General features: G+C 40.4%; 1 protein-coding gene across 1 annotated transcript in view; it reads right to left on the reverse strand.

The window, feature by feature from the left end:
* btaf1 (BTAF1 RNA polymerase II, B-TFIID transcription factor-associated) overlaps positions 1-23,154 on the reverse strand; it is a 29,351-nt gene that overhangs the window by 2,259 nt on the left and 3,938 nt on the right. The window contains exons 5-35 of the mRNA XM_015058233.1: positions 22,047-22,246; positions 20,087-20,220; positions 19,834-19,963; positions 19,691-19,759; positions 19,083-19,172; positions 18,900-18,995; positions 17,948-18,124; positions 17,688-17,828; positions 15,458-15,582; positions 15,223-15,343; positions 14,538-14,642; positions 13,741-13,890; positions 12,178-12,320; positions 11,922-12,096; positions 11,088-11,291; positions 9,564-9,984; positions 8,085-8,269; positions 7,849-8,005; positions 7,549-7,658; positions 6,949-7,150; positions 5,831-5,979; positions 5,595-5,747; positions 4,936-5,057; positions 4,433-4,600; positions 4,221-4,298; positions 3,356-3,485; positions 3,147-3,288; positions 2,519-2,649; positions 1,735-1,857; positions 753-905; positions 469-680 (exon numbers count right to left, since the gene is read on the reverse strand). Coding sequence (XP_014913719.1) covers positions 469-680; positions 753-905; positions 1,735-1,857; positions 2,519-2,649; positions 3,147-3,288; positions 3,356-3,485; positions 4,221-4,298; positions 4,433-4,600; positions 4,936-5,057; positions 5,595-5,747; positions 5,831-5,979; positions 6,949-7,150; positions 7,549-7,658; positions 7,849-8,005; positions 8,085-8,269; positions 9,564-9,984; positions 11,088-11,291; positions 11,922-12,096; positions 12,178-12,320; positions 13,741-13,890; positions 14,538-14,642; positions 15,223-15,343; positions 15,458-15,582; positions 17,688-17,828; positions 17,948-18,124; positions 18,900-18,995; positions 19,083-19,172; positions 19,691-19,759; positions 19,834-19,963; positions 20,087-20,220; positions 22,047-22,246 — 4,696 coding nt within the window. The remainder of the gene's footprint in view (positions 1-468; positions 681-752; positions 906-1,734; positions 1,858-2,518; positions 2,650-3,146; positions 3,289-3,355; positions 3,486-4,220; positions 4,299-4,432; positions 4,601-4,935; positions 5,058-5,594; positions 5,748-5,830; positions 5,980-6,948; positions 7,151-7,548; positions 7,659-7,848; positions 8,006-8,084; positions 8,270-9,563; positions 9,985-11,087; positions 11,292-11,921; positions 12,097-12,177; positions 12,321-13,740; positions 13,891-14,537; positions 14,643-15,222; positions 15,344-15,457; positions 15,583-17,687; positions 17,829-17,947; positions 18,125-18,899; positions 18,996-19,082; positions 19,173-19,690; positions 19,760-19,833; positions 19,964-20,086; positions 20,221-22,046; positions 22,247-23,154) is intronic.

Below are 23,154 nucleotides of genomic sequence, written 5' to 3' on the forward strand. Positions count from 1 at the left end.
AAAAGACGAAGATCAGCCTTAGTTACAAACCCATCAACAAACAGAGGATGGGTTCTTCTACTTCTATTGATGTAATTTAGCATCAAATGTGTGTCAAACTTATTTTCATTTTGGGTCACATCCCTAATTTTTTGCAATGAAAATCTAATTTTCTGGTGCTAATTTAGAAATATTTGCACTTCTATATGATGTTAAATGTGACTTTTTGTTAGTCGCCACATCGATCACGGATGTAATGCTGAGGCAGCAGTGTTGTAAAAGTAAGAAATACTGCCACCTGCAGGTGGGAGTTAGAATCACTTAAACATGATGCTTGACAATTTTTAAGGGAAATCTGTGTTGATTTTGTTTGGATTTTTGCAGAATTGTGAAAAACTGGAGGCACTGAATGATAAAAAGGTCACATAAAAAGCTGCTGCTGCGGGCCAGATTTGGCCCCAGAGCCTCATGTTTGACACAGTGGCGTACCTGGAGACGATGGAGTGGCGCTGGCCGGCCGGCACGCTGCCATCCAGCCGCAGGTAGGTGACGGTGGGCAGTTTGGGCTTCAGCAGGTCGTGCTCCACGATGTCCAGCATGCTCTTCAGCTGACAGAAGATGAGGACGCGATGCTGCGCCACCACCGCCTCCGTCCCGCCTTCCGCTCCTCCGCCGCCACCAAGACCACAATCCAGCAGCAGCTGGAGAGCGAGAGCACGTCAGAACCACACCAGCATAAAAAAAGAACAGGCAACGGCGCCTCAGCACGCTACCTGTTTGAGAGCAGAGAGCTTCGGCGCGTGCTGAATGTCGCGCAGGTTGGAGTTCTGACACGCCAGCTGCTCCGTGATGCGTTTGTACTCCGGATGCTGCGGCGTCAGAACCAGGTTCGGGTGGTTGCAGAGCTTCCGCAGGTACTGCAGCGCCTGAAGGACAGGAGGTCAGGTTACAGCGCAGTCACAACAGAAAGCAACACAATGCAGCGGCCAAGTCAAATCTGGAGCAGAAGGAAAATAATGATGGCGATTTGCATTGAAAATTTTACTGGAATATTTTATGGTATAATAAACGTGACGATAACCAATTACTGCTTATTTTTTTAGGCTGTTTTTCATTTTATTTTATTTGTTTTTTATGGCTGCATGACAGCAACTGTAGTCACACAAACACTGCACTTGAAAAATATTCCCACTTCTTCAGGACACCAATCACAAAAATAATTGATTTGCATCACTAATCACATATTGACAAATTTATTAATACTTTCACTGGATAAAATAGTAAATTTGAAGTTTCAAACATTAACTGGAATTTATTGTGAAAGCAATAAATCAAAATTTTCATGACAATAAATTATAAATACGATTAATTCCCAAACTTAAAAGAAAATGACAAGTTTTGCAGAGTAATGATCTGAAAAGCATGAAAGTCTTTGCAAGAAAACGAATGGAAAGAATCAGTCAAAGAGCGTCTGATGCTGCAAGACTTGAACATCAAAGTTCAAATTCTTAATTAAATTTAAATCTGGACTTTGACTAGACCACTCTCGCATTCAAAAATGTTTTAAAGTTTATATTCAGGTTGGTGAACTTCTACTCCAATGTTTCCTCTGCCTACATCCCCCAGAATGCTGTGCGGTTCTGGATCAGACTCCAGCGAAATGATCAAATTCAATAAAAACGTTTCTTTCTATTGATATTGATCACATGTCTATTACGATAAACAAACCGAAGTTTGCATAAAAAGTGTTGGTACCTGGAAGACGTGACCCGTGGCCTTCAGCTTGGGCTTCTCCTCTTCCTCACTGGAGGCTGCAGAGATGCTGTCCTCCACGCTGGCCTTGGCTCGAGACTTTGCAAAGTCTTCGTAGAGCTGAACCTGAGAGCATTCAGGTTTTTAACAGATCAGACAAGAAGAGAACAAAAAAGAAAAATGTTACATGTTGAGCATTTAGACAGCAACAGTTCAGAGAAAACGACTGAAAACAAATCCAGGTGAAGAAATGTTAGTCTGTTAAGAAGAGCCAGACATCTGAACGCATCCTTCAGTCCTGATTCCTGCAAAAAAAGGAGGAACAAAGGAAGGAAGGACAGAAGGAAAGAAATAAGGAAGGCAAGGAAAGAAGGTTAGTCAGAAGGAAGGACAAAAAGACAGAAGGAAGGAAAGCAAAAGAAGGAAGGAAGGACAGTAGAAAGAAAGAAAGGAAAGCAACCAGCTGACTTCTTTAAATCCGAGACGTGTAAAATATGCAGGATGATTTTGTTTCCCTGCTGGAAACAACCTGAGAACTAATTCATATTTAACTTCCAGGTGTTTTTCTAGCTGATCTGAGAATTTTTGCCCCAAATGGGGCAAAAAGCAGTTTTCTGTTCACTGCAATCCTCAGTCTGGCCTGAAGAGGTCCCCAAATCCCACCCACTGCTATTTTACACATTTCAGCTCCTGCTATCATCTAGAACGGTAGTGCAACATGTCGGACGTCTGTAATTGATTCTATAAGTATTTAAAAGTGAATAACCAACGGAGAGAGCTGATGTACCTGCAGAGGGCTGAGAGTGCAGTAATAGTCCTGGATTATTTTAGGAGGAAGGTCTTGGAGCACATCCTCCTTCATCCTCCTCAGAAGGAACGGCAGGACCTGCCGATGAAGAGCCTCCATGGCGAGGACGCCTGGCAGGAGGAGACGCGCATAAGCAGATTAAAACGGAGAAAATAAAGTTCAATTTTACTCTGAAAAGACAAATTTAAGAGTTTAATTACAACATGCATGACGGCATTCACTATTTCTACATTAAACATTTATAAACAAATTCAGTTTCTAAAGAATAAAACAGAAGGAAGGAAGGAAACAAGGGAGAAAGGAAGGAAGGAAGGAAGGAACTAAGGAAACAAGAGAGAAAGGAAGGAAGGAAGGAACTAAGGAAACAAGGGAGAAAGGAAGGAACGAAGGAAACAAGGGAAAGAAGGAAGGAAGGAAACAAGGGAGGGAGGGAAGGACGAAAGTTAAGGAAACGAGGAAGGGAAGGAAGTAAAGAGGGAAGACCGAAAGACATCCTGGCATGTTTAGACGTTTCCTGTTCTCCTCTCCAACCCTTCAGTCATTTCATTCAACCTGAATCATTATTCCAGGCTACGTTGGACCGTTGCATTCTGGGAACACGACGTACCAGCTTCCTGTTCTCTGGACGAGCTCTTGGCGTCGCGGCTGGCCAGGATGGGTTTCCCGTAGCGAGCGGCGAACTGGCGTTCTGTTCCCAGGAAGCCGGGCATCAGGAAGTCAAAGAGCGACCAGAGCTCCAGGACGTTGTTCTGCAGAGGAAGCGTAGGGTGTCAGCGGATCCACCAGGGGGAGCCGACGCTTCCTCTAAGGACTCACCTGGATGGGCGTTCCCGACAGGATGACCCTGAAGTTGGCCGCCAGCTGCTTGATGGCTTTGGACAGTTTGGTTTTCCCATTCTTGATCACATGACCCTCATCCAAGATGCAGTAATTAAATTTTATATTTCTGTTAAAAAATAAAAAACAGAAATTTTGTTATAATGGAACTAAGCCAGGGGTGTCCAAAATGCGGCTCGGGGGCCATTTGTGGCCCTTAGACCATTTCCTGCGGCCCAAACCGCAGTTTAAAAATTATACAAATTTAGATTCAGACGGAGACTTTAGTTTGTAATCAGGGTAAAAATTGACATAATTTTCATACACAGGAAAATGTAAAGTACGACAAAGTATTTATCCTTTTATAATCAAGTTTAAACCAAACGTAACTTTTCCTGAAAAGCCAACTTTGCTATAAATCATCTTTTATTCTTTCTTAAACTTGATAGAAGCAAACGTGATAGAAAGTGACTCAAATCCTGTTATTAGTACTGAAATTTATTCAAACCCAAAAGAAACTGAAAAATAGATGCATTTCTTTTTAATCTTTTTAATACACCAAACATGCTAAATTAGAAGAAGTTGTAAATTTAAGCCAAAAAATAAATTTTGAGAGTAATCTCAGAAATTTTCTAGAAAAAAGAAGGAAATGTCTGAGTAAAATTTACTCCTTTTATTTTAAAGGGATTTTAAAAGTATTTAAAAATCCCTTTAAAGTTTTTGCTCTACAATAAATATCCGTCTACTTTATCTGCTTGATTTTAGGCTGTTTGTTTTAGCCTGCAATTTCCTTTGAATCTACAATTTTGGCAAAAAGTTTGGACACTCCTGCTGTACGTAAAGAACAGACTCGGCGGATCCTCACCTAAAAAAGTCGATGTCGTTCCGCACGACATCATAGGAAGCGACTACCAGGTTGTGTTTTTTCACTTGATGCTGCAACCTGAAACGCAGAGCCTCAGTTAGTCATCCAAGTGTTTATAGGCTTTATGAAAAAACAGAAACGCTTTCTTTGCTTGTTCAGTCCTGCAGGGTACGTCTGAGTCACGCTCCTGCGGCTAGCTGACTGATGCTCACCGCATTCGCTCCGTGGGGGGCCCGGTGTAGTGCAGCGGGTTGAGGAACTCTTTGGAGCAGAACTTGGCCACTTCGTCCACCCAGTGGCCCGTCAGCGTGGGCGGACACACCACCAGCGAGGGCAGGGGGCTGCAGTCTGCTGCCTTGGTCTTCGCATATTCCTGAGCCCTGAAAAGTACAGAGTTGGCATCAGAGCTTCAAAAACAGACACAAGAAGCATTTTTCATAAATGAATGAAGTTACGTTACAAAGCTCGGACCTTTATGGGAATTTGTAGCCATGGAAACAGGAGTTGGATGTTTTGTTTATAAGGTTCAGGTGAACTTGAGTGTTTAATAAAACTAGCTTGGTAGAAGCTGTAGTAACTCAGAGAAAGTGTGACGGGAGACTTTAATTCTAACTTTGTTTTCTTTGCAACTAAACTTTTGTTCAGAGCAACAGTTACTTTATCGTGTAACGTTGTTTAACTGCCGTCCTTGATTAAATGAACCTGAAGTGAGCACCTGAGGTACTGATCTCCTGCCAGAATGCAGATGGACTGCAGCGTCTTCCCCAGGCCCATATCGTCACAGAGGATCCCGTGCAGCTTGTATTTGTTCAGGAACGCCAGCCAGTTCACGCCGTCCTGCAGGACACAGCAGCGTGTTTGTGTCAGTATCAGAGAGGCGTAATCTCCAAACAACCTGATCTACAAAAAGTTAATCTCACTTAGTCTAAAATGTAAAACTCAGATCACAAAGTAACGTAGATTTCATTCGGTTTCTATTCAGCTTCTATTTTTAAATAAAACATGAATTTGATAACAAAAAACAAACACAAGGTTCAATATATAATATCCACAAATATTCAGGGAAAGTTTAGTGGAAGGTAATATTGTAGTAGCATGAGAAAAATATGCATTTTTTTACTTTTATGATGCTCCATACATTTCATCAATAGCTGAATAACTGTAGTAATGCTAACGGTACTGGAAGCTAACAACAAAGCTAATTTTGGAAAATGACATTTGTAGTTGAAGCTCCTGAACACCGTCTGTTTTATTTCTTATCTAAGTGAGTAAGAAATCACTCTTTTCCTGTTTTTACTTTTTATTTTATATTTGTATTCATTTCAAACCATTTCAGTTTTCATCTGCTGCTCAGACGGCTGGCCAACAGCTCACCTGCTGGTACTTCCTGAGCTCGGCTTTAATCGGCACGGGGATCTTATAGTTCTCCAACTTCCTGCCGTCCAGCAGCTGCTCCAGAAACTGACGCTCTCTCGCTTTCTGCTGGATCAAGTCGGCCGACATGGCTGGCGGGTCTGGTATTCCTGCCTGCAGATCGATGAAGTAATGTCATAGTTTTCAGTTCTTTAGCCAACAGTAAAGATTTAAACTGATAAAATGGGAGAACAAACCTCTAGAGGCAGCAGGCGGATTAACGTAGCGAAGCACTGAGTGGCCATAAAACGAATGCTGTCACTGGGGTCGCTCATGCGGCCCAGAACGGGAACGACCAGCAGCACGATGTAGGGAACGATGTCGACGTCCAGCTGCTCCATCACACCTGGAGCGCGTTGGTTAAGGGAACAAACGTTTCCGAAACAAACGTCAACAGTGCGATTAAAGGTTGGTGTGAATCCGATTTTATTGATTAATCCAATGTTTGTTTTATTTTTGAAGAATCTGGACTTTTTTCACCAATGTTAGGTTTCCATAGTTCAGAGTGATGTCAGCGCACCATGGCGGCCATCTTGTTTGATAAGAGTGTTTGACAGCTTCCATTTATGTGGACAAAGATTTTTTTATTATTTAAGACGAAGTTAAAATAAAAAGAATAAAGTCAGATTACCACCAGAGTAACATCGTGACATCAGTGTGTCACAGTAAATTTTTCTGGACGATAAATTGCCCCAGAAGTTATCGCGATAAACGATAAAATTGTTGTTTAGAGGAAAGTTTCAAGTAACATAAATGAATATAAATAAACTTTAAATTTTAATGAAAATTTAAAAAGAAAGACATTTTAAATATCCAAAATAAATAAAACTCTGTAAACAAAATTATCCAACAAACAAAGGACAATTTTGAGAGCAAAGCAGCAGACTGAAGACTTTTCTCATCCAATTTTTGGTAGAAAGACAGAAAAATAAAATCATGCAAATGTAAATTATTGAGCTCATTTTAATGACCATGTCATTAACTGATTTATGGCTTATTGTGACAGGCCTATGTTTAATTTTAAGATATGCATCTGGTAAAATTGTGTCTTTATTCTGCTAATATTATGACTATATTCTCATAATTAAACAAAAATCCTGAGTCTGGCCCTGATGCTTCGCAATCCAACTCATGATGACTGGAATAAAAGCAACTTTCTGAATATATTTATAATTTAATTATTGGGAAAAAAATGTTAAAAAATTTAAATATTGATTAAAATCGAATCAGGTATGAAAAGGTTTTTATTTTAGTAAGCAGGGGTTGTTATAAATGTGGTTGATGGATAAACTGAGGCCGTTTCAGTGAAGGATACAAGCCAGCGCTTCGATGGCGCCCTCCTGCTTCGTGCAGTCGTTGATAGCAGCTAACCAGTGGAGCACAGACTCCAGGAAACTGTTCATGGTCTCCAGTGTGGCTATCTTACTGAGCACGCCCACGCAGCGCGCGGCCATGTGCCGCACCGCCGTGTACGGGTGCTGCAGGCATGTAAACAAATGAGGTAGGTGTTCCAGTAACTAGGAGGAACAAGAGAGGAGAGGTGAGTGTTTGGAGATATTTGGGTCAAAAACAGCAGCATGTAACTGGGATTGCAGGCAGGTTCTGACTAAAGCCTGTTCTCTCTTTAACCGGTTAATGATGGTTCTGGTTGGGTTGTAGATCCACAGGCCGGATCAATGAATCCAGTCTGCTTCCTGGTGGACGGCACGCTTCTGCTAATGCGCCAATTTCTTACTTGGCGCTTTTTCCAACTTTGAAAACATTCAGCGCACTTAGTTCCACTTAATTCATTTTTGTGACTTTTTTGCTAATTTTCTGTTGAGTTAAAGTTTTGGGAAGAACCGGTTAAAGCGCAGAAGGGGCTCGGTAGCATCACGAAGCCACTACAGGAGAGAGAATGAACCATCGGTCTTACCAAAGGTCGAAGTTCGGCCGCCATGGCTCCAGCCATGACTTCCAGAACTTGCAGAGAGTGGACCAATTCCTGAGCTGCCGCATCGCCTCTCTCCAGCTGGGCCTGCCTGTCTAAAACACACACAGGACACACACACTGGTTCAGAAGCACAAATACTGAAACAACCTGGAGAGTTTACTGCTGAAAACTGGACAAAAAACAGAGGATTTACTTCCTGAAGGCCTAAAATCTGGAACTTGCATTATTATGAAGTACCAACATATTACTAATATACAAGTTTATTGCAAATGGCCTACGTACCGATGCAGAGGTTCTCCTTGGCGACCGCCTTCAACGGGCCCACCGTGTTTTCCCAGAGGTACGGCAGACTCCTGTTGAGGTCCACACCAAAGTGCTTAGCAACGGTCGTTAGGGCAAACTCCGCTCCCCGTCTTTGAACAAGAAATTGCTTCTTGCTCTTTAAGAAGAAGAGAAAAAAAACTGTTCACAGGGAATCTGCTGCCGATGGGTGTGAGGAAACGTGCGTCCATCTTTACCTCGTCGTTATCGGAGCTTATCGTGCTGCCAGGAGGAAGCTCCATCACCGGGGCTTTTGGCGCCTTCGGCGTCGGACCTCTTTTGCTTGTAATTGCAAACGCGGCCCGTTGGTGGCGGTACAGAGTGATGATGCCCTGGGTTTTGTTCACTATGTGATGCATGCCATCTCTTTCCAGCCCACCTCCTTAGACATTGAGACAAGGAAATGCTGCACGTTAAAGCTGAAGTACGTAACTTTTATAAAAAAACGGTATTTATGAGACATTTAATCTCTGATAATCTCCCAGTGCCAACTAGAAATAACCAATCAATGAGTCTCTTGGATGCCAGAAAAAATGTTTTGTTCAGATAGTCTGAATGCTGCATTTGGGATTAGACAAATGTTAGCGACAGAAGGGGAATCAATAAAAATTTGCAGAGGTTTGGTTTTTGTTTTATTCATTTGTTAAAGATACAAAATTCAGATGAAGAAAATTAAATATAGATATGCGACTCTGGAAAATAAGATTGAAGAAAACTGTTTGTGTGTGGAAATGAAATTGGGGTTTTTTTGTGTTTTTTTCCTCTTTTTGTTAGTCTTCTTATCCGTTTGGTCATTTACTTCTGATCTAAATGTTTGAATCAAATGTTTATTCATTTACGCACCATTAGAACCCAGGCAAACTTGGACTGTATGTGTGTGAATTACCTCTCTATTATTAAGAATATAACAAATGTATTACTATTCAAATAAAAAATGTTTTAAAAAAGAACTAATCATATCCAGGAGGTGGGTCTTAGCGCTGTCAATCATCCTCCATGTGGCGCTGATCTCTGCAGAACTTGTTGTGAATGCTAAGACTAGTTAGCATAGCCACTAATGACAGCAGATAAGCAGTTTTCCTGTAACCATGTACATGAGGATGATTGACAGCACTAAGCTCCTCCTCCTGGCTCTGATTGGTTGATTCTGGTCAGGAGCAGACAGCAATAGGAAGGGGGATGTGGAAGAGATCGATATTTTCCCAGATTATCTGGTTCATATTAACCCTTCCAGCCCGTCAGTGACAACACAGCCAAATTTTCAGTACCGTAACTCCGCCACACTTTGCGCTATCAGAAAAATTCAAACGTTTTCTGAAAGGGGAGACGTTGCGCAGCTGATATCTGGTTGTTGAAGTAATTTCACTCCCACCGTAGCAGGGAGTGAAATTAATCTGAGGGGCACGCTTTTAATAGACGGTAAATTGCATAAATAACTTGCTAGATATTGAACGTTCCAGTTATGAAAAAAAATGGACAAATATATTTACTCACAGAATGTTTGAAGAACTTCGTACAATTAAAATAAGCAAAAATATCCAACTGGAGATTTGAAACTATGATTGAAAGGGTTAAACTGTTGTAAGATGGTGACAGTTTTAACAAAAACATGTTCTTGAATGAGGTCCCATACTGCAGCTTTAATGTTCTGATTATTGTAGTTGATCTCTCCAAACCTTTAGCCTGTTCCTGCGCTGTGGGTACAGGACAAGCGGACGAGGGCGTGGCCGAGGGGTCCATGCACGCCGAAGCGCAGAGGTTTTTGATGATCTTTGGGTTGGGGCACGGCGAGCGTACGGCGCACTGCTGCAGCAGCTTGGCTATGAACGAAGCGGCGTAGCTCTGGATCAGGGTGTTCTCCTCCTTCTTGACCGTCTCCATGAGCGGCCGCACCAGAGGGTTGAGCTTGTCGGGAAGCACTTCCAGGTTGATGGCGGCGCAGGCGGTGAACATGTGGACGCGCAGATGCAGCTGCTGCCACTCCGTGTTGGTCTCCATCACCGTAGACTGGGCTTGCTGTCGTTTGCTCTCCAGCGCCAGCCACTGCTTGGACTTCACGTTCAGACCTGCCGTCGTCTCAGTGAAGATGGTGGTAACCTAGGCAACGAGAAAGACGAAGTTTTATTTTCACAGAGACAAACTGGATTAATGTAGCACTTTCTATCCACAAAACAGAGTTAACATGATTATCAAAGCTAACTGAGCTGCTTGGCTAATCTATTTGGTTAGCACCTTCATACATTGGAAATTTAAGAGTTTTGCAGGAAAATTAGTTTAAAAAAAAACCCCATAAAGCATAAAACCAAACATCAAAAAGGAAAAGAATCATTAGCATAAAAGCTTAACAAAAATGGCTACAACAGTGTCACACCGTTAGCTTGTAGCTTTAGCATAACTAGCATGTGGCATCATTTGACATTTCCAAGCCTCATAGACAGACCAACTGGGAATAAGGCTTTTGGTTTTAACTTGTCAGCTAAAGATACAGGTGAAAAACTGATTTATTTTCATCTGATGATAGAAATGAAGCTTTTTTCTGTCTTGTCTCGCCGTGTTAGCAGAGCTTCAACCGTACAGCAGCTGCTCATTGGAGAATGAAGGAGTTGAGTTTGTTATAGCGGCGCTGCTGCCAGAAGAAATTCAACTGCAATTTGTGCAAATAAGAATGGATCATTTGATACAAAATTTTATGCAAATTAGTATCTTTTAGTATTGATTATAATGAGATATGAGTCACTTTGACAATCCTCCTAAGCCATGTGGCAAAGGCCATTTTTCTGCAATGAGCAAAAGAAAATTCTGACCCTCACACACATAATGATATTTTTAAACACCCTCAGCAGCATATTTAAAAAGAGGAAGATGTTAAATAAAAAATGGAGCCTTGAGGAACATGAGGCATGATTTTTTTTTTTTTTGCCCAAATTTGTAATCACAAAAATAACTCCAGTCTGCAGAAATCTGAACTACTTTACAACAAAACCAGAACATTTTATTACTTCTGTTTTCAGGGCTTGTGGAAAATTACCGGAGTGAAGAGAAGAATTAAATATCTGGAATATTTCAGACACAAAACAGCAAAAGCTTAGTGATTTTATAATGACTAACTGAATGTTTTCCAACTCCTGATGAACTGTGTGTAATTTGGTTAAGGAGTCTCTCAGGTTTCTGCATGAAGGAGACGTTAAATGCAGGTTTACCAGTTCGTTGGCTTGGTCTATGGTGAAAACGCTGCTGTTGAGGCGATCTTGAAGGTCTATGTGAACTTCAGCGAGCAACGAAATGAGCTGCTTGCATTCGTTCTGCATGCGCGTGAAAGGAATGGCGATCTCGTCGTAGTACAGCTGCTCGGTGAGGACGGCCAGAAGCCGCGGCTGCACCATGGACGACACTATCTGGCAATCCTGGGAAGATTCAGACACAGTTTGAGGTCAAGTCTAACTGGCTCCAATCAATCAAGTTCGACCAATAAAGTTTATTTGTATAGCACAAAGTGCTTTACATCATAAAAACAAAGTTTAAGAACATGCAGTCAACAACTGAAGGATTACATTTTGTCAAATGCTGTCGTCACACATCGAAATGTTGATTAATGTTTTATTTATTATGGTTCAAAAGCAACTCTAAACAGGTGGGTTTTTAGTCTAGATTTAAAGGAACTCTGTGTTTCGGCTGTTTTCAGTTTTCTGGAAGTTTGTTCCCTGCAAAAACACAAAATCTTACCAAGTATTTTTTGTCTAGTTTCTGGTGCAAATATCTTAATTCAAGTTTGAACTAAAAACAAGTCTAAAAATACTTGGTAAGATTAGGTGTTTTTGCAGTGTTCCAGCTTTGTGGTGCAGAGAAGCTGAATGCTGAGGTTGTTAAAACAGCAGCAGATCTTTAACCCGATCAGTGATTTATAAACTAACAGTATTTCAAAGTCTGTTCTCTGAGCTACTGGGAGCCGGAGGAAAGACCTAAAAGTTGGCATGATGAGCTGCATGTTCCTGGTTTTAGTCTGAATCAGCTGCTCTGAAATGCTGGATATTTACCTTCTGCAGTGCAGCCCACTCACAGAGAACCAGAGCCACAGCTATCCGTTGCAGGGCTGATTTGGAGTTGAGGTGGAAGAGCAACAGCTGGCCCAAAGACTCGGCTGGCCGGATCTCCTGGGATGCGCCGTTAAGCTGAGGGTCACAGATGCACCTACACAGAGCTCCCAGCAACCTAACATAGAACAACATGAATAACTAAGAAGAAATAGTCAAAAGTCAATCTGATGATCCAAATAAAGCTTTTAAAACGTACCTGGCGGCCATGAGTCTGGCACGGACCACCACGTAATCCCTGGTCAACGGATCGTCTGCTACAGTCTCAGCCCCGGCGATGTACTGCTGGACCGTTTCCTTCACCTGATTGTTTCCTAGCCGAGCCTTTGCTCCAGTCTTATCCTGAAGCATCAATATAAATACACAGCTTTACCTTACAGAATAAATAAAAAACTACATCAGGCCACAAATGTTGAGGATGAACTTTCAGAAGCATACACTTATGATTTTAAAAAAGATTTGTGTTTTCAAAGTTTACTGAATGTTTAGGGTTAGGGTTACCCTAACGTTATGCAATAAATAAACGTTTAAAGGAGGGGGTACCATTATGATATAATCCTATATACCGTATTTTCCGTATTATAAGGCACATTGAACGCGATTTGTTCCGTACTCTACAAATGTGGATGTGTGATAATAAAGATCTGGTCCCAGAGTACTTCATATAGTAGGCTGCCCCAGTCATTGTTTCACTCACGGTGTTGGTGTTCCGATATTGTGCCCAACTGCTTTCTGGGTAACACAGACCAATCGACACGCTGCCGCCGCAGTCTCTGTCTCTCTTTCCCCGGCTTTAAATGTATAGGGGCTGGTCCCTTGGTAACCCTAGTCGAAGCGCCCCGGATGAATGTCTAAAGCCACTTTGTTGACATAAAGAATGTCAACAAAACAGTCCGACTCCGGTTGGCGAGGAGAGCCTTCCGCGACTGGGCCGGGGCGTGGCCGGACGATGGTCACCCTTCTCCGTTCGCACACAGCATGTTGGTGGAGAACCTGGTGCTAAATGACCTGCAGACGACCTGATTCTAGACGGTCAGTAGGTAGATGGGTCAGTCAAACTTTATTAATAAACCAGCGTTCTGACAACTATCCCAGCATGCACCGCACGCTTCTTCTTCTACGGGTGAAAATGAAGTCGGCGGCTGCTTACAGTAGTTGCTAGACCTGTTGTGGCTCAATATTGGTCCATATATAAGGCGCACCGGATTATAAGGCGCACTGTCGGCCTTTGAGGAAATTGAATGTTTTTAGGTGCGCCTTATAGTGCGGAAAATACGGTAATAAATAAATTATCAGTAAATCTTCAGTCAACTTTCAGATTCTTGATTAATGCAGTATATTCATTTATAGGCAAGAGTATCAACAACATTAGCTGTAGTAGTAAGACTGAAGCCATGTTGTTGAATTATTTCACACACACAAAAACTAATTAGAAAAACACACACCAGTTCTATGAACATTACAAGTTGATGTTTTCAGACCGGCTGGAATCATTTTAAACTGGCAGCTCCTTTGGTTTGAATACACAGACCACATTTCCCATTCAATTCAAGTAATTTGTTTGTCACCTAGCAACCACTGAAGTTTATTGCTGCACCTTCAGGTCAAACATATCAACCTTAGTCCCAATAAATAAATCACCATCATCTGATTTTTTAGAAATGGCGTCTCTCCCAAATATCCAGCACAAGGAATGAATCACGTCCGCCCACAGCTCTGTGTAGGAGACAGATGGAAGGAGAGCAGATGAAAAGCGCGTTACCTTGGAGCGGGCCTTCACCTCCAGCAGCATGTTCAGGTCTATGGGGATGTGAGAGGCCTGCATCATCAGGCAGAGCCAGGCACCCATCCAAGGACAGCTGGCTGCCACCACGAACTGCTGGGGGACCTGAGACAGCAGCTCCATCCACACCTGCACACAGGTCACATATCGGTACTTCCAGAACCAAACCTCTATGCTTTAAAACCGATTCTCAAATTCAGGCATCAGTACTTTCAATATTTAATGCTGCGCTCACAACAAACGCGTTTCGCGAATCAAAAACGTGTTGGAAGTTGGAAGCTTGTGCAAATTGCTCTAGACGCACTTTGGGAGGAGCCGTTGTTTTCTGTTGCTGGTCTGTTTGTACAATGGCGGATGAAATTGAGAGAGTGACACCAAAATATTATGTAGTGATCAAAACAGAGGCTCAGACGTCTTTGCTGAACATTTTGTGTTCAGTTTCTACTGATCAAACAACAATTACGACAATAACAGCACGATGCGCAGTTTCTCCTCGTTACTTTGAACAGCAGCAAATGAAATATTGAGATTATCTGGGTTTTATTTACTGAAATCAACAGGATGTTGTTGTTGGGCGATGGTTTGAATTTACCAGATGATTCAGAGGTGTTGCGAGCTTTACAGGCAAATTAAGAGTTCAATTCATTTTTACCAGCTTCAATTTTAATCAGTATGGATTAGAAGAGACATCAGGGGGATTGAAAAATCCTCACTGCACATGTTAAATATATTTCTTTTCTGAAAAGAAGAGTACGTCTTTAGCTATTGCAGCTAACCTTCTGAATGAGCTCCAGTATTTCGTCGTTGCTCTCCAGTATGCAGGACTGGAAGATGTGCCGCAACATATCTTGTAAAATGGGGTTTATCCAAATCGCACAACTCTGAAGGGACAGAAAAAGGAAAAAATAATGTTATCAATAACTTATCAAATCATTCTATTTTAACTCCAGTGGGCTGTTTTACATCTATATCCCTTTTTCTGATTAGGGCTGAACTAGCCATTTCATTATTAATACATTTTTCTATTATTAATCAATTAGTATAGTAGATTCATCTGATAAAAATAAAAAAATGGACACAGTTTGCAGCTTTTTCATTTAACCATGTAAGCCGTTTTTATACATTAACAAGCAATTTAATAACTTATTTCTTTAAATAAAATAAACATTTTATTGCCTAAAATGCAGCAACATGTCAATCATTTGTAGAAAAGGATGCAGCTGCAGATAAACAAAAAAATAGAATAATTCAGTAGATCTGGGTAGAAAATATTTACAGATGAATTTATTTTTTTATGTTAAATGCAAACTTTATATATTATTTATATATTTTTAGCTTCATAACTGCTCTGGTATGTTTTCACTTCAGCAAATGACTTTTAGGCTGCATGTTCCAGTTAACGATTAATCGATCCATCATGATTAATCAGTTCTAGTTCTGATAGTTTGTGGATGCAGGTACCTCGTCAGCTTTAGACAGCAGCGTGAAAAGCGTTTCCAGCGCCGCCTTTCTTACGGATGATATGGTGTGTCTTAAAAACGGCCAGACGCGAGGAACCAGGACAGTCAGTGACTGCTCCATGCTGCAGCAAAAACAGGAAATAATAGACTGTTTTAATAGAAACCAAGCAGGGAGGGATGAACTGATCACAAGCCAACAGTCGGCTGTATTTGAGACGCCGATATGAGAAGCTGACCTGCACTGCCGGACGTGAGGAAAGGTCAGCAGCAAAGACAGCAGCGTCATAATGCTGTTGGTGGAAGCGGTGAGGTCGTCCAGGTCCAGGAGTGCATCCCATAGTGTGTTTACAATAAAAGGAACCTGCATGACAGCAGCGGTGCATCAAAACATCACAAAGATTAATGCTACCAGGGCCTTCAGCTCAGACCCTGCTGGGACAAATGGCTGCAGGTGAAATGCAGCTTTACGACGCTCTGCTCCGAGCCAGGATGATGATGATGATGTCACTTCATGGCTTTGACTTGCTTCTCCGTCACTGTTAGCCTTTCTACCATAAAGTAGATCTTATTGAGAAATTGTCCTACAAATATTTGGGATTTGGTTGGATGAAAGCTGAAAGTTCACTTGGGATGAAAATGTCTTAAATGAGAAAAAAAAAAAATGTGCAAACTTCATTTTTTAGCATTTATTATGGTGACATTTCTTTTGCCTTGTTCACACAGCAAGATAATAAAGAAGATTTTCCAGTAATGATGATCTTAAGGATGTTTTGATTATCATGATAGCTGTAGTGTTAAGAGCAGAGGTGGGTAAAGGACCCAAACATTGTAGAGCAGCACTGCCTTAACACACTTTTACTCAAGTAAAGTAATAAGTAGCCATTTAAGAATATTACCGGGGGGGGGGGGTTTTTGGAAAAAAGGGGGCCAAATTGTAAAGTAACTGATCAAAACGTCAATAATTTAATATTTAAAAATTAAACAGACCAAAATGTAAAGCTGTGTGGAAATTTTGGTATTTTACAGATCAAAATGAAAATTATTCATATAGACATTATAAAATAGAAAAATAAGAGAAAAGAAACATTTTTGCATATGAATTTCTTTAAGTGTAAGAAATTCACTGAAATAAATTCTGGAGACGTTTTGCTTAAAACAAGTTTATTCATTCAGTGAAGTATATCTAGAAATTTTAATCCAGAGTAGCGATACTTCATAATAAAATTACTTCAGTAAAAATACTCTAGTACATTTTTTTCTAAATCGTTGCTAAGGTAAATGCAACTAGTTACTATCCCAGTCTGGTTGAGACTGATCTAGTTTGCCTGGAAGGACATCAGGACTGATCTGATCTCAAATTGGAGAAATTTATTCAGCATGTTGGATTGTTTTGGTATCACAACACGTGGAAAGGAAGCGAAACGGAAACATGGAGGGGAATATAAATCACAGACGACAAAACGACTGCCAAGGCAAACCAGAAAGTCCGTCAGACGTCAGAGGCGTCTTTTTGTTTCGTTTTCCCCTCAGTTAAAAATAGTCCACAAACTATCGCCGCCGCTTCTTCCTCGTCGGACACGTTTGTTTACTCTGAACTCGTGTTTTGTGAGATGTCCAGTCAGACGTTTGAATGTTGGCGAGTGAAAACTGTCCGTGTGGCTCATTGCCACAAACTGTACGGCCAAACCTGTTAGATCTACGATCAGGTTTGAAAATAAACAACCTTAAAATCCAAGGCATTCATTAAAGCTGAGAGTTGTTTTCTTTCACTCTTACTCTTAAACGGGAACTTGTACCTGCTTCACTTTGACAATTTATTTCTTCATGTACTTTTACATTCTTGTCAAACGTCTTGCAACATCGTTCCTTTTTTGGTGAAAAAGATCTTTGGACTTCCTGGCTAAATGTTCATCTTGGTTTGGTTTTTTTTGGTTGGGTATATTTTTAGTGCAGCTGCTTAAAATTTCTCTGTTGTTTGAGATAAAACCTCAAACTTTCATCGCTTTTGAACAGCAAGTCTAAAAACCCGATTTTAGAGAATAAACCACAGATGCTCCAGTTGTGTAAGAGCTGTTCATCTCTTTCAAACATCACTACCGGAAAAGATTGTGCACAGTTTAACAGAAATGGTGCAATTCTGCATTTGCAATTATAACCCAACAGCTCTAAATTAATGGCTTTACAGCTAAAAGGACGTCTGCTCAAATTTACGAGCATGCCGAGTTAATTATTGAAGTTAGAGACTGAATATGTAAAATTAAAGGACTTAAGATTTCATCACATCTATAGTTTGCATCCAGGAATATGGTGGGAATAACTACTCAATGCTCAAATGAGTCCTAAATTTAGAAATCAATCAATAAATATTTACACCCAGTAGAACAGCAAACAACAAGGGGATGCAGTCTGCAGAGGAATGAGGTGATTTGTTGTTTTTCTCTGTACAACTGCAGACAAGAGGACTACCTTGTTGGGCAGGAGCTGGACCAACCCTTCCACCACTGGGATGAGAGCAGCAGCAGCCACCGCCCTGACATCATCATCCAGGTCCTGTAGACCTTCGGTTATCGCAGGCAGCACCAGGGGAAGCAGGACGGAGATCAGGTCCTGGAAACACGAGGAGAAAACAGAACAGAATATAAAAAGGTATGAAAACAGAAGGCCTGCTGGTAGATTCATGTTATGCACATGCAAAGGAATCACAGAAAATAAAAAAGCTTTGGTACCTGTCGGACAGCCAAGGCATATTTGATCCCCAACAGGCCTCCATGCCGGACCTCCCACTGGTCCTCCTTCAGCAGCTTCAGCAGGACGTCCACCGTCATGGCAACGCTGTTTTCACTCATGTGAAGAAGAGCGACGCCGAGCGTCTGGGCGCACGTCTCTCTGACTGGAGCCACCACCTGCACAGACGCACCAAAACAAGCAAACACCACGAGCTGCACGTCAGCAGCTGAACACGGCAAAAACACAACATCTTACCAAGATATGTTGGTCTAGTTTCTAGAGAAAATAAATTAATACGAGGCAAAACTAACCTTTTAACAAGACATAAAAGTTCTAGTTTTACTGATGGATTATTTAACTTATAACAAGACATTTTTCCCATGTTATAAGTAGAAAAATCTACTAAAGGAACAAGTATTTTTTGTCAATATTAAGGCATTATTAACTAAAAAAACTCCTATATTTTGCTGAAAAGTTACTGTTTCAAGTGGACTAAGAAATTTGCACTATCCCTGTCATGATAACAAATTTTGCCCCAGAAGTTATTGCAATAAGCGACAATATTGTTGTTTTGAAAACAATTTTAAGAACCGAAATGGTAACGGCAAAATGAAAATGCAAAAACACATTTTCATAAATCCATAAGCTTTAAATTCTAATGAACATTTAAGACTGGAACAGAAAGACATTTTAAATATCTCAAACAAAATAAGTTGAATTATGAAGTCTCCACACTGTCCTTCAAAAACAGCATTGGTTAAATTTAATGCACCGGACTGAAGAATTTATCATCCAGTTTTTGGTAGAAAGAGAGAAAAGAGAAAAACGAAAAATGATGCAAATGGAAATTATTGAGCTTGTTTTAGGCTTGTTTAGGCAATAAGCCTAATTTGCACTACAAACTAGATCAAAACTAATATTTATTGTTTTTGCAGAGCATGAAACGATTACCTCATCAGATACAAAGTCCCCAAAGCGGTCCAAAGCAAACACACAGAGGAGCCGGATGACCAGATCCTCGATCCACTCCTGATGCTGTCGCGACATCTGATCCAAAACAAAAATCACTAATAATGTAACTATTTTCTGTTTGGGAGGGAGAAAATAAAAGCTTCATGTCAGATTAAAACTCACCTGTTCTGCGGTGCTTCCAACCAGCTTCCCACCACCAGAACCATGAGACTTCAGGATTTCTCTGAGGCCTGTGCCCGCACCATGACGAACCTGACAACCACATAAAACAGCTTCTTATTTTAAAGTTGCATTTAAAACCAATTTTAGGTTAGAAATAGATTTTTCATCTTAGTTCTACTAAAATACCTTTCTAAGTTTTCACACTACTTGCAGTTCCTCTTTTTGCTGTTACAGCTGCGCAATTTTGTGCATTTATTTTGGGAATCTATGAGATGCTGCACGTTTGTCAAGGCTTTTTGCATAAATGTAAAAAATGATAAGTGTAGTCCCATATAAAGAATATTCAGACATCAACTGAACTACTCTGAAGAAAAACAAAAAAACATGTTTTACATGTGAGTTTTGCATGAAGCTGAAAGATGTTGATTTTGCTCATCTGATGTTTTCATGCTCAGTGATATTCTCCAAAAAGCTGCAGATAACCGGTTCTACTTTAATTAGAGTAAAGGAAACTAAATATAAAACACTGCATCACTTTCCTTCCATTTGACCATTTTTATCACACAACATACTAACTTTCTACATGTTAAAACTTTTTCAAACTTTACCTCCCACGACGGGTTGAAGAGGTCGTTACAAAGCTCTTCACAGAAGCTCTCCAACGGCCACTCGTGTGACTGAAAACAAAGTATTTAAACGTCACATTTAGAGTAAAGAGTTAGGATTCATAAAGGTGTTTATCCTTTCATACCTCCTCTAAAACACCAGAGTTGTCTGGAACGTTGTCAATTAAGACCTTATGTTCTGTTGCCGGCTGGTCGATTACGACGTTGGTCGTTTTCCTCCGTTTCTCCTCAGGTTCACCTTCTACGCTGTCATTGCTAACATTGAATAAAGTAGTACAGACGCTCATCACCAGCTGGGTAAAATCTTAAATGAAATACACCCACAGAGGTGTGTTGTGGATCAACAGAACAGAAGCATGAATGTGCGGCTAATCCCACCTCTTCTCGTTAGGATCCACGTCTCTGGATTTTTGTTTTGCCACGAGTTTAGCCAATCTTTTGGCTTTGTTTTTCTGACGGCTGCTCATGCCGGGCCGGAACTCCGAGTCGATCAATTCAGCAGCTTGAATAGTCTGAAACCCCCACAGAAAACAAAACAAAAAATGTGCTGGATGTTAGAACATAAGCAGAAAACGATAAAAGAACAATGATTTCATGACTGGTTTACAACCGAATTATGCACCACTGATATTATGGGTGGTTTAATGTTTATGTTGCTCTACTAAAAAAATAAAAAATGCTGGTAAAGATGACCAAGTTTAAAAGAAACACAGCAGACACCTGCTTTCTTCTCTTAATTGAAACTCCAAATTCTTTACTGAAAACTATTCATGGATTTATTTGGTAAAGAAAATCAAAATTATTTGAAAGAAAATGCAGCTGGAGAAGCTACTTGCCAAACTATTGGCTGGCAGAGATGAGGAAAACTGGATTTATCTTCGGCTGTAGAGCTAAGATGATTTCCATTGCGCACATTAATGCATATTATGGTATATTTGATGCTTGAATGATTAAAATGGACAGATTTAAGCAGATTTAAGTCCTCAACTCCTGCGGATGCAGGAGGCCCACTATATTTTCATCATGTGTGAGAAAGTAAATAATGAGTAAATATAGAAACAGCTGGTAAAAACTGACTTTGAAAATATGCAAGTTAGCAGCACATAAAATTAGAAAAAATGCCCTGATGGCAAAATCATCACATGGACTCAAACAGATAATATATCTCGACCTTAAAGAGCAGCTTGAAATAAACATTTCATACAGTATTTCCAGTGTCAGGTATTCCTGCTTTGCATATCAATAATATATTTGGCTGGTTGGATGGAAACCAAATGCCCTCAACGCTCACGTAGGAGACATTGTGTGATAAAAAAAAAAATAAAGCCAAGTTTCTGGAGAAATTTGAGTTAATTACAATCTCAATACTGTTTCTGCAATTTTCAGGAATGGCATCACAAGGCGCATTTCAGGCGTCTAGCGCTGTGCGATTTGAAGAGCTTCGAGTGTCCTGAGCTGAAGTTGGAAAATCTGAAGTTTCGCTGCTCAACACGGAGCGTCAACCAATCAGAAAGAATCTGCTATGTGGCGTAGCGGTGCATTTTCCGACGGGACCTCAGAAAAACAAAAACAAAAAAATCTATGGAGGATAAACCAATTGTCTCGTCCTATAATCAAGATATGACTGCAGAAACGGGAATAGAAAAGACCTTGCTTGGAAGAGGATCAGCGAGGAAGTTGGAATGTAAAGTAACTTAGAACTTTTACCATTTGAAAATATTTCCCCTCATTTGAGATATACAAATCTGTCCAGCAAAAACGATGAATAGACATTAATTTAGACAAAATTTTCAGGAGACAGTGGAAGAGTTTGAGGGACACGTATGCCAAGGGACAAAAATGCAGCTGGAGAAGCTACTTGCTTCTCCAGCTGCAAACTTTTGGGTTTGTTCTTTGTCAGGGGGAAACCTGACACCAGAGTCCAAGTCCTGAAAGCAGGAGGACTGAGAAGTCAGATGAAAAGAGTTTTCTTGGTCTGTTGTGTGAAAAGACAGATTCTTTATTGCTGCCTGGTGAGATTTTGACGAGTCTTTAGCAAAATGTCGAGTGTCTGTATACAAAGTGCACAAGAGTCGAACTTGAAGCGTCGGACTGTTTCTGACGCACAAAAGGAGTTCATTGTGAACGCAGAAGCTGAGAGGTTCTATCATTTTCCAAAAACCAATTCTTGTTCTGAGCCATTAAGAAGATTAACTCCAAGACAGTTTTATTAAGAACTCACTGCAGAATTAACAGTATGACCTGCAGTGTAGTTGACCAATAAATAAAATAATTAAAAAGCATTCTATGTGAAGGTTCCAAATGGGTCAAATGATCTACATTTGACCCAAACACTGACCACGTGGTTGCGGGAGCTGCAGCCAGCTGTAGCTCTGGATCCTTGAGCTTTAAAGGCGCTGGGATGGCAGGAATAGTCCAGGTCCTCGTCATTGAACAGCTCGTCTGTGTCCATTCCTATCGCAGCTCCCATATCCAGACCCAGCTTCTTCTGGAGCAGCTTCCTCTGACGAGCCAGACGTTCCTTAGGATCCATCTCACCTGACAGATTTTAAAGAGACGATGAGACTGTTGGTGTGCGAACAATGGATCGTTCAGAAGGAACACCATGGATGCAGTTAATGTCTACCTGAAGGTTTTCTACAGGAAATGTGATCCAAAGGAAACGGTAGATGACTGAACAAAATTAAACTCTTCTCTCCTTTTTTTCCCAACTTTCTGTTTTTCCCCCATTACAGAGCATCTTTTTTATTATTATTTAATTTACTTAAAGTTTAAATTTAACATGTTGACAAAAGCTTTGAATGAAAATCAATAGTTTGAAGAAAAAATATAGAAATACACATTTAAACTTAGCCTGTCGCAATACGCAATTAATCAATCACGTGATAAAAATGTACTTGATCATTTCCACTCTGATGTAATTTTGTTTAGAGACAAAATATTTTTTTATGGTTTCAGTTTCCTGTTTTTATTTTTGTTTTATTTATTGTTTTTGGTTGTTGTGTTTTATTTCAAATATCCTCCAGTTCCAGTGTTGAGTGCAAAATTAAAGAGAAGAGAGCCAATTTGTATTTTTATGCCATTATCAATGTATTACTTGAAAATGATCAAAAAAATGACAATTGTATCATTTATTGCAATAATTTCTGGAACAATAACAAAATTGGTTATTGTGACAGGAACACAAAACCCTTTAGGCAATGTGTAAATATAAAAGTCATAAATTGCTTTATAATAAATCATTATCTTTGTATTAATGCAGCACTGCTGAATCATAGTGAAAGCTGTAACGCTCCACCTGAAGATAAATTGTTTATCTGAAGATAAATTGTTTATCTGAAGATAAATTGTTTATCTGAAGATAAATTGAAGATAAATTGTTTAGTGACGGTGTCACTAAACAATTTAGTGACACTGTCAAACAGGACACATAAAAAAAGCAAAAA

Source organism: Poecilia latipinna, unplaced genomic scaffold, assembly GCF_001443285.1.
Source record: "Poecilia latipinna isolate Pla-1442-1.1 unplaced genomic scaffold, P_latipinna-1.0 Scaffold1525, whole genome shotgun sequence".
In the NCBI taxonomy this organism is placed as follows: domain Eukaryota; kingdom Metazoa; phylum Chordata; class Actinopteri; order Cyprinodontiformes; family Poeciliidae; genus Poecilia; species Poecilia latipinna.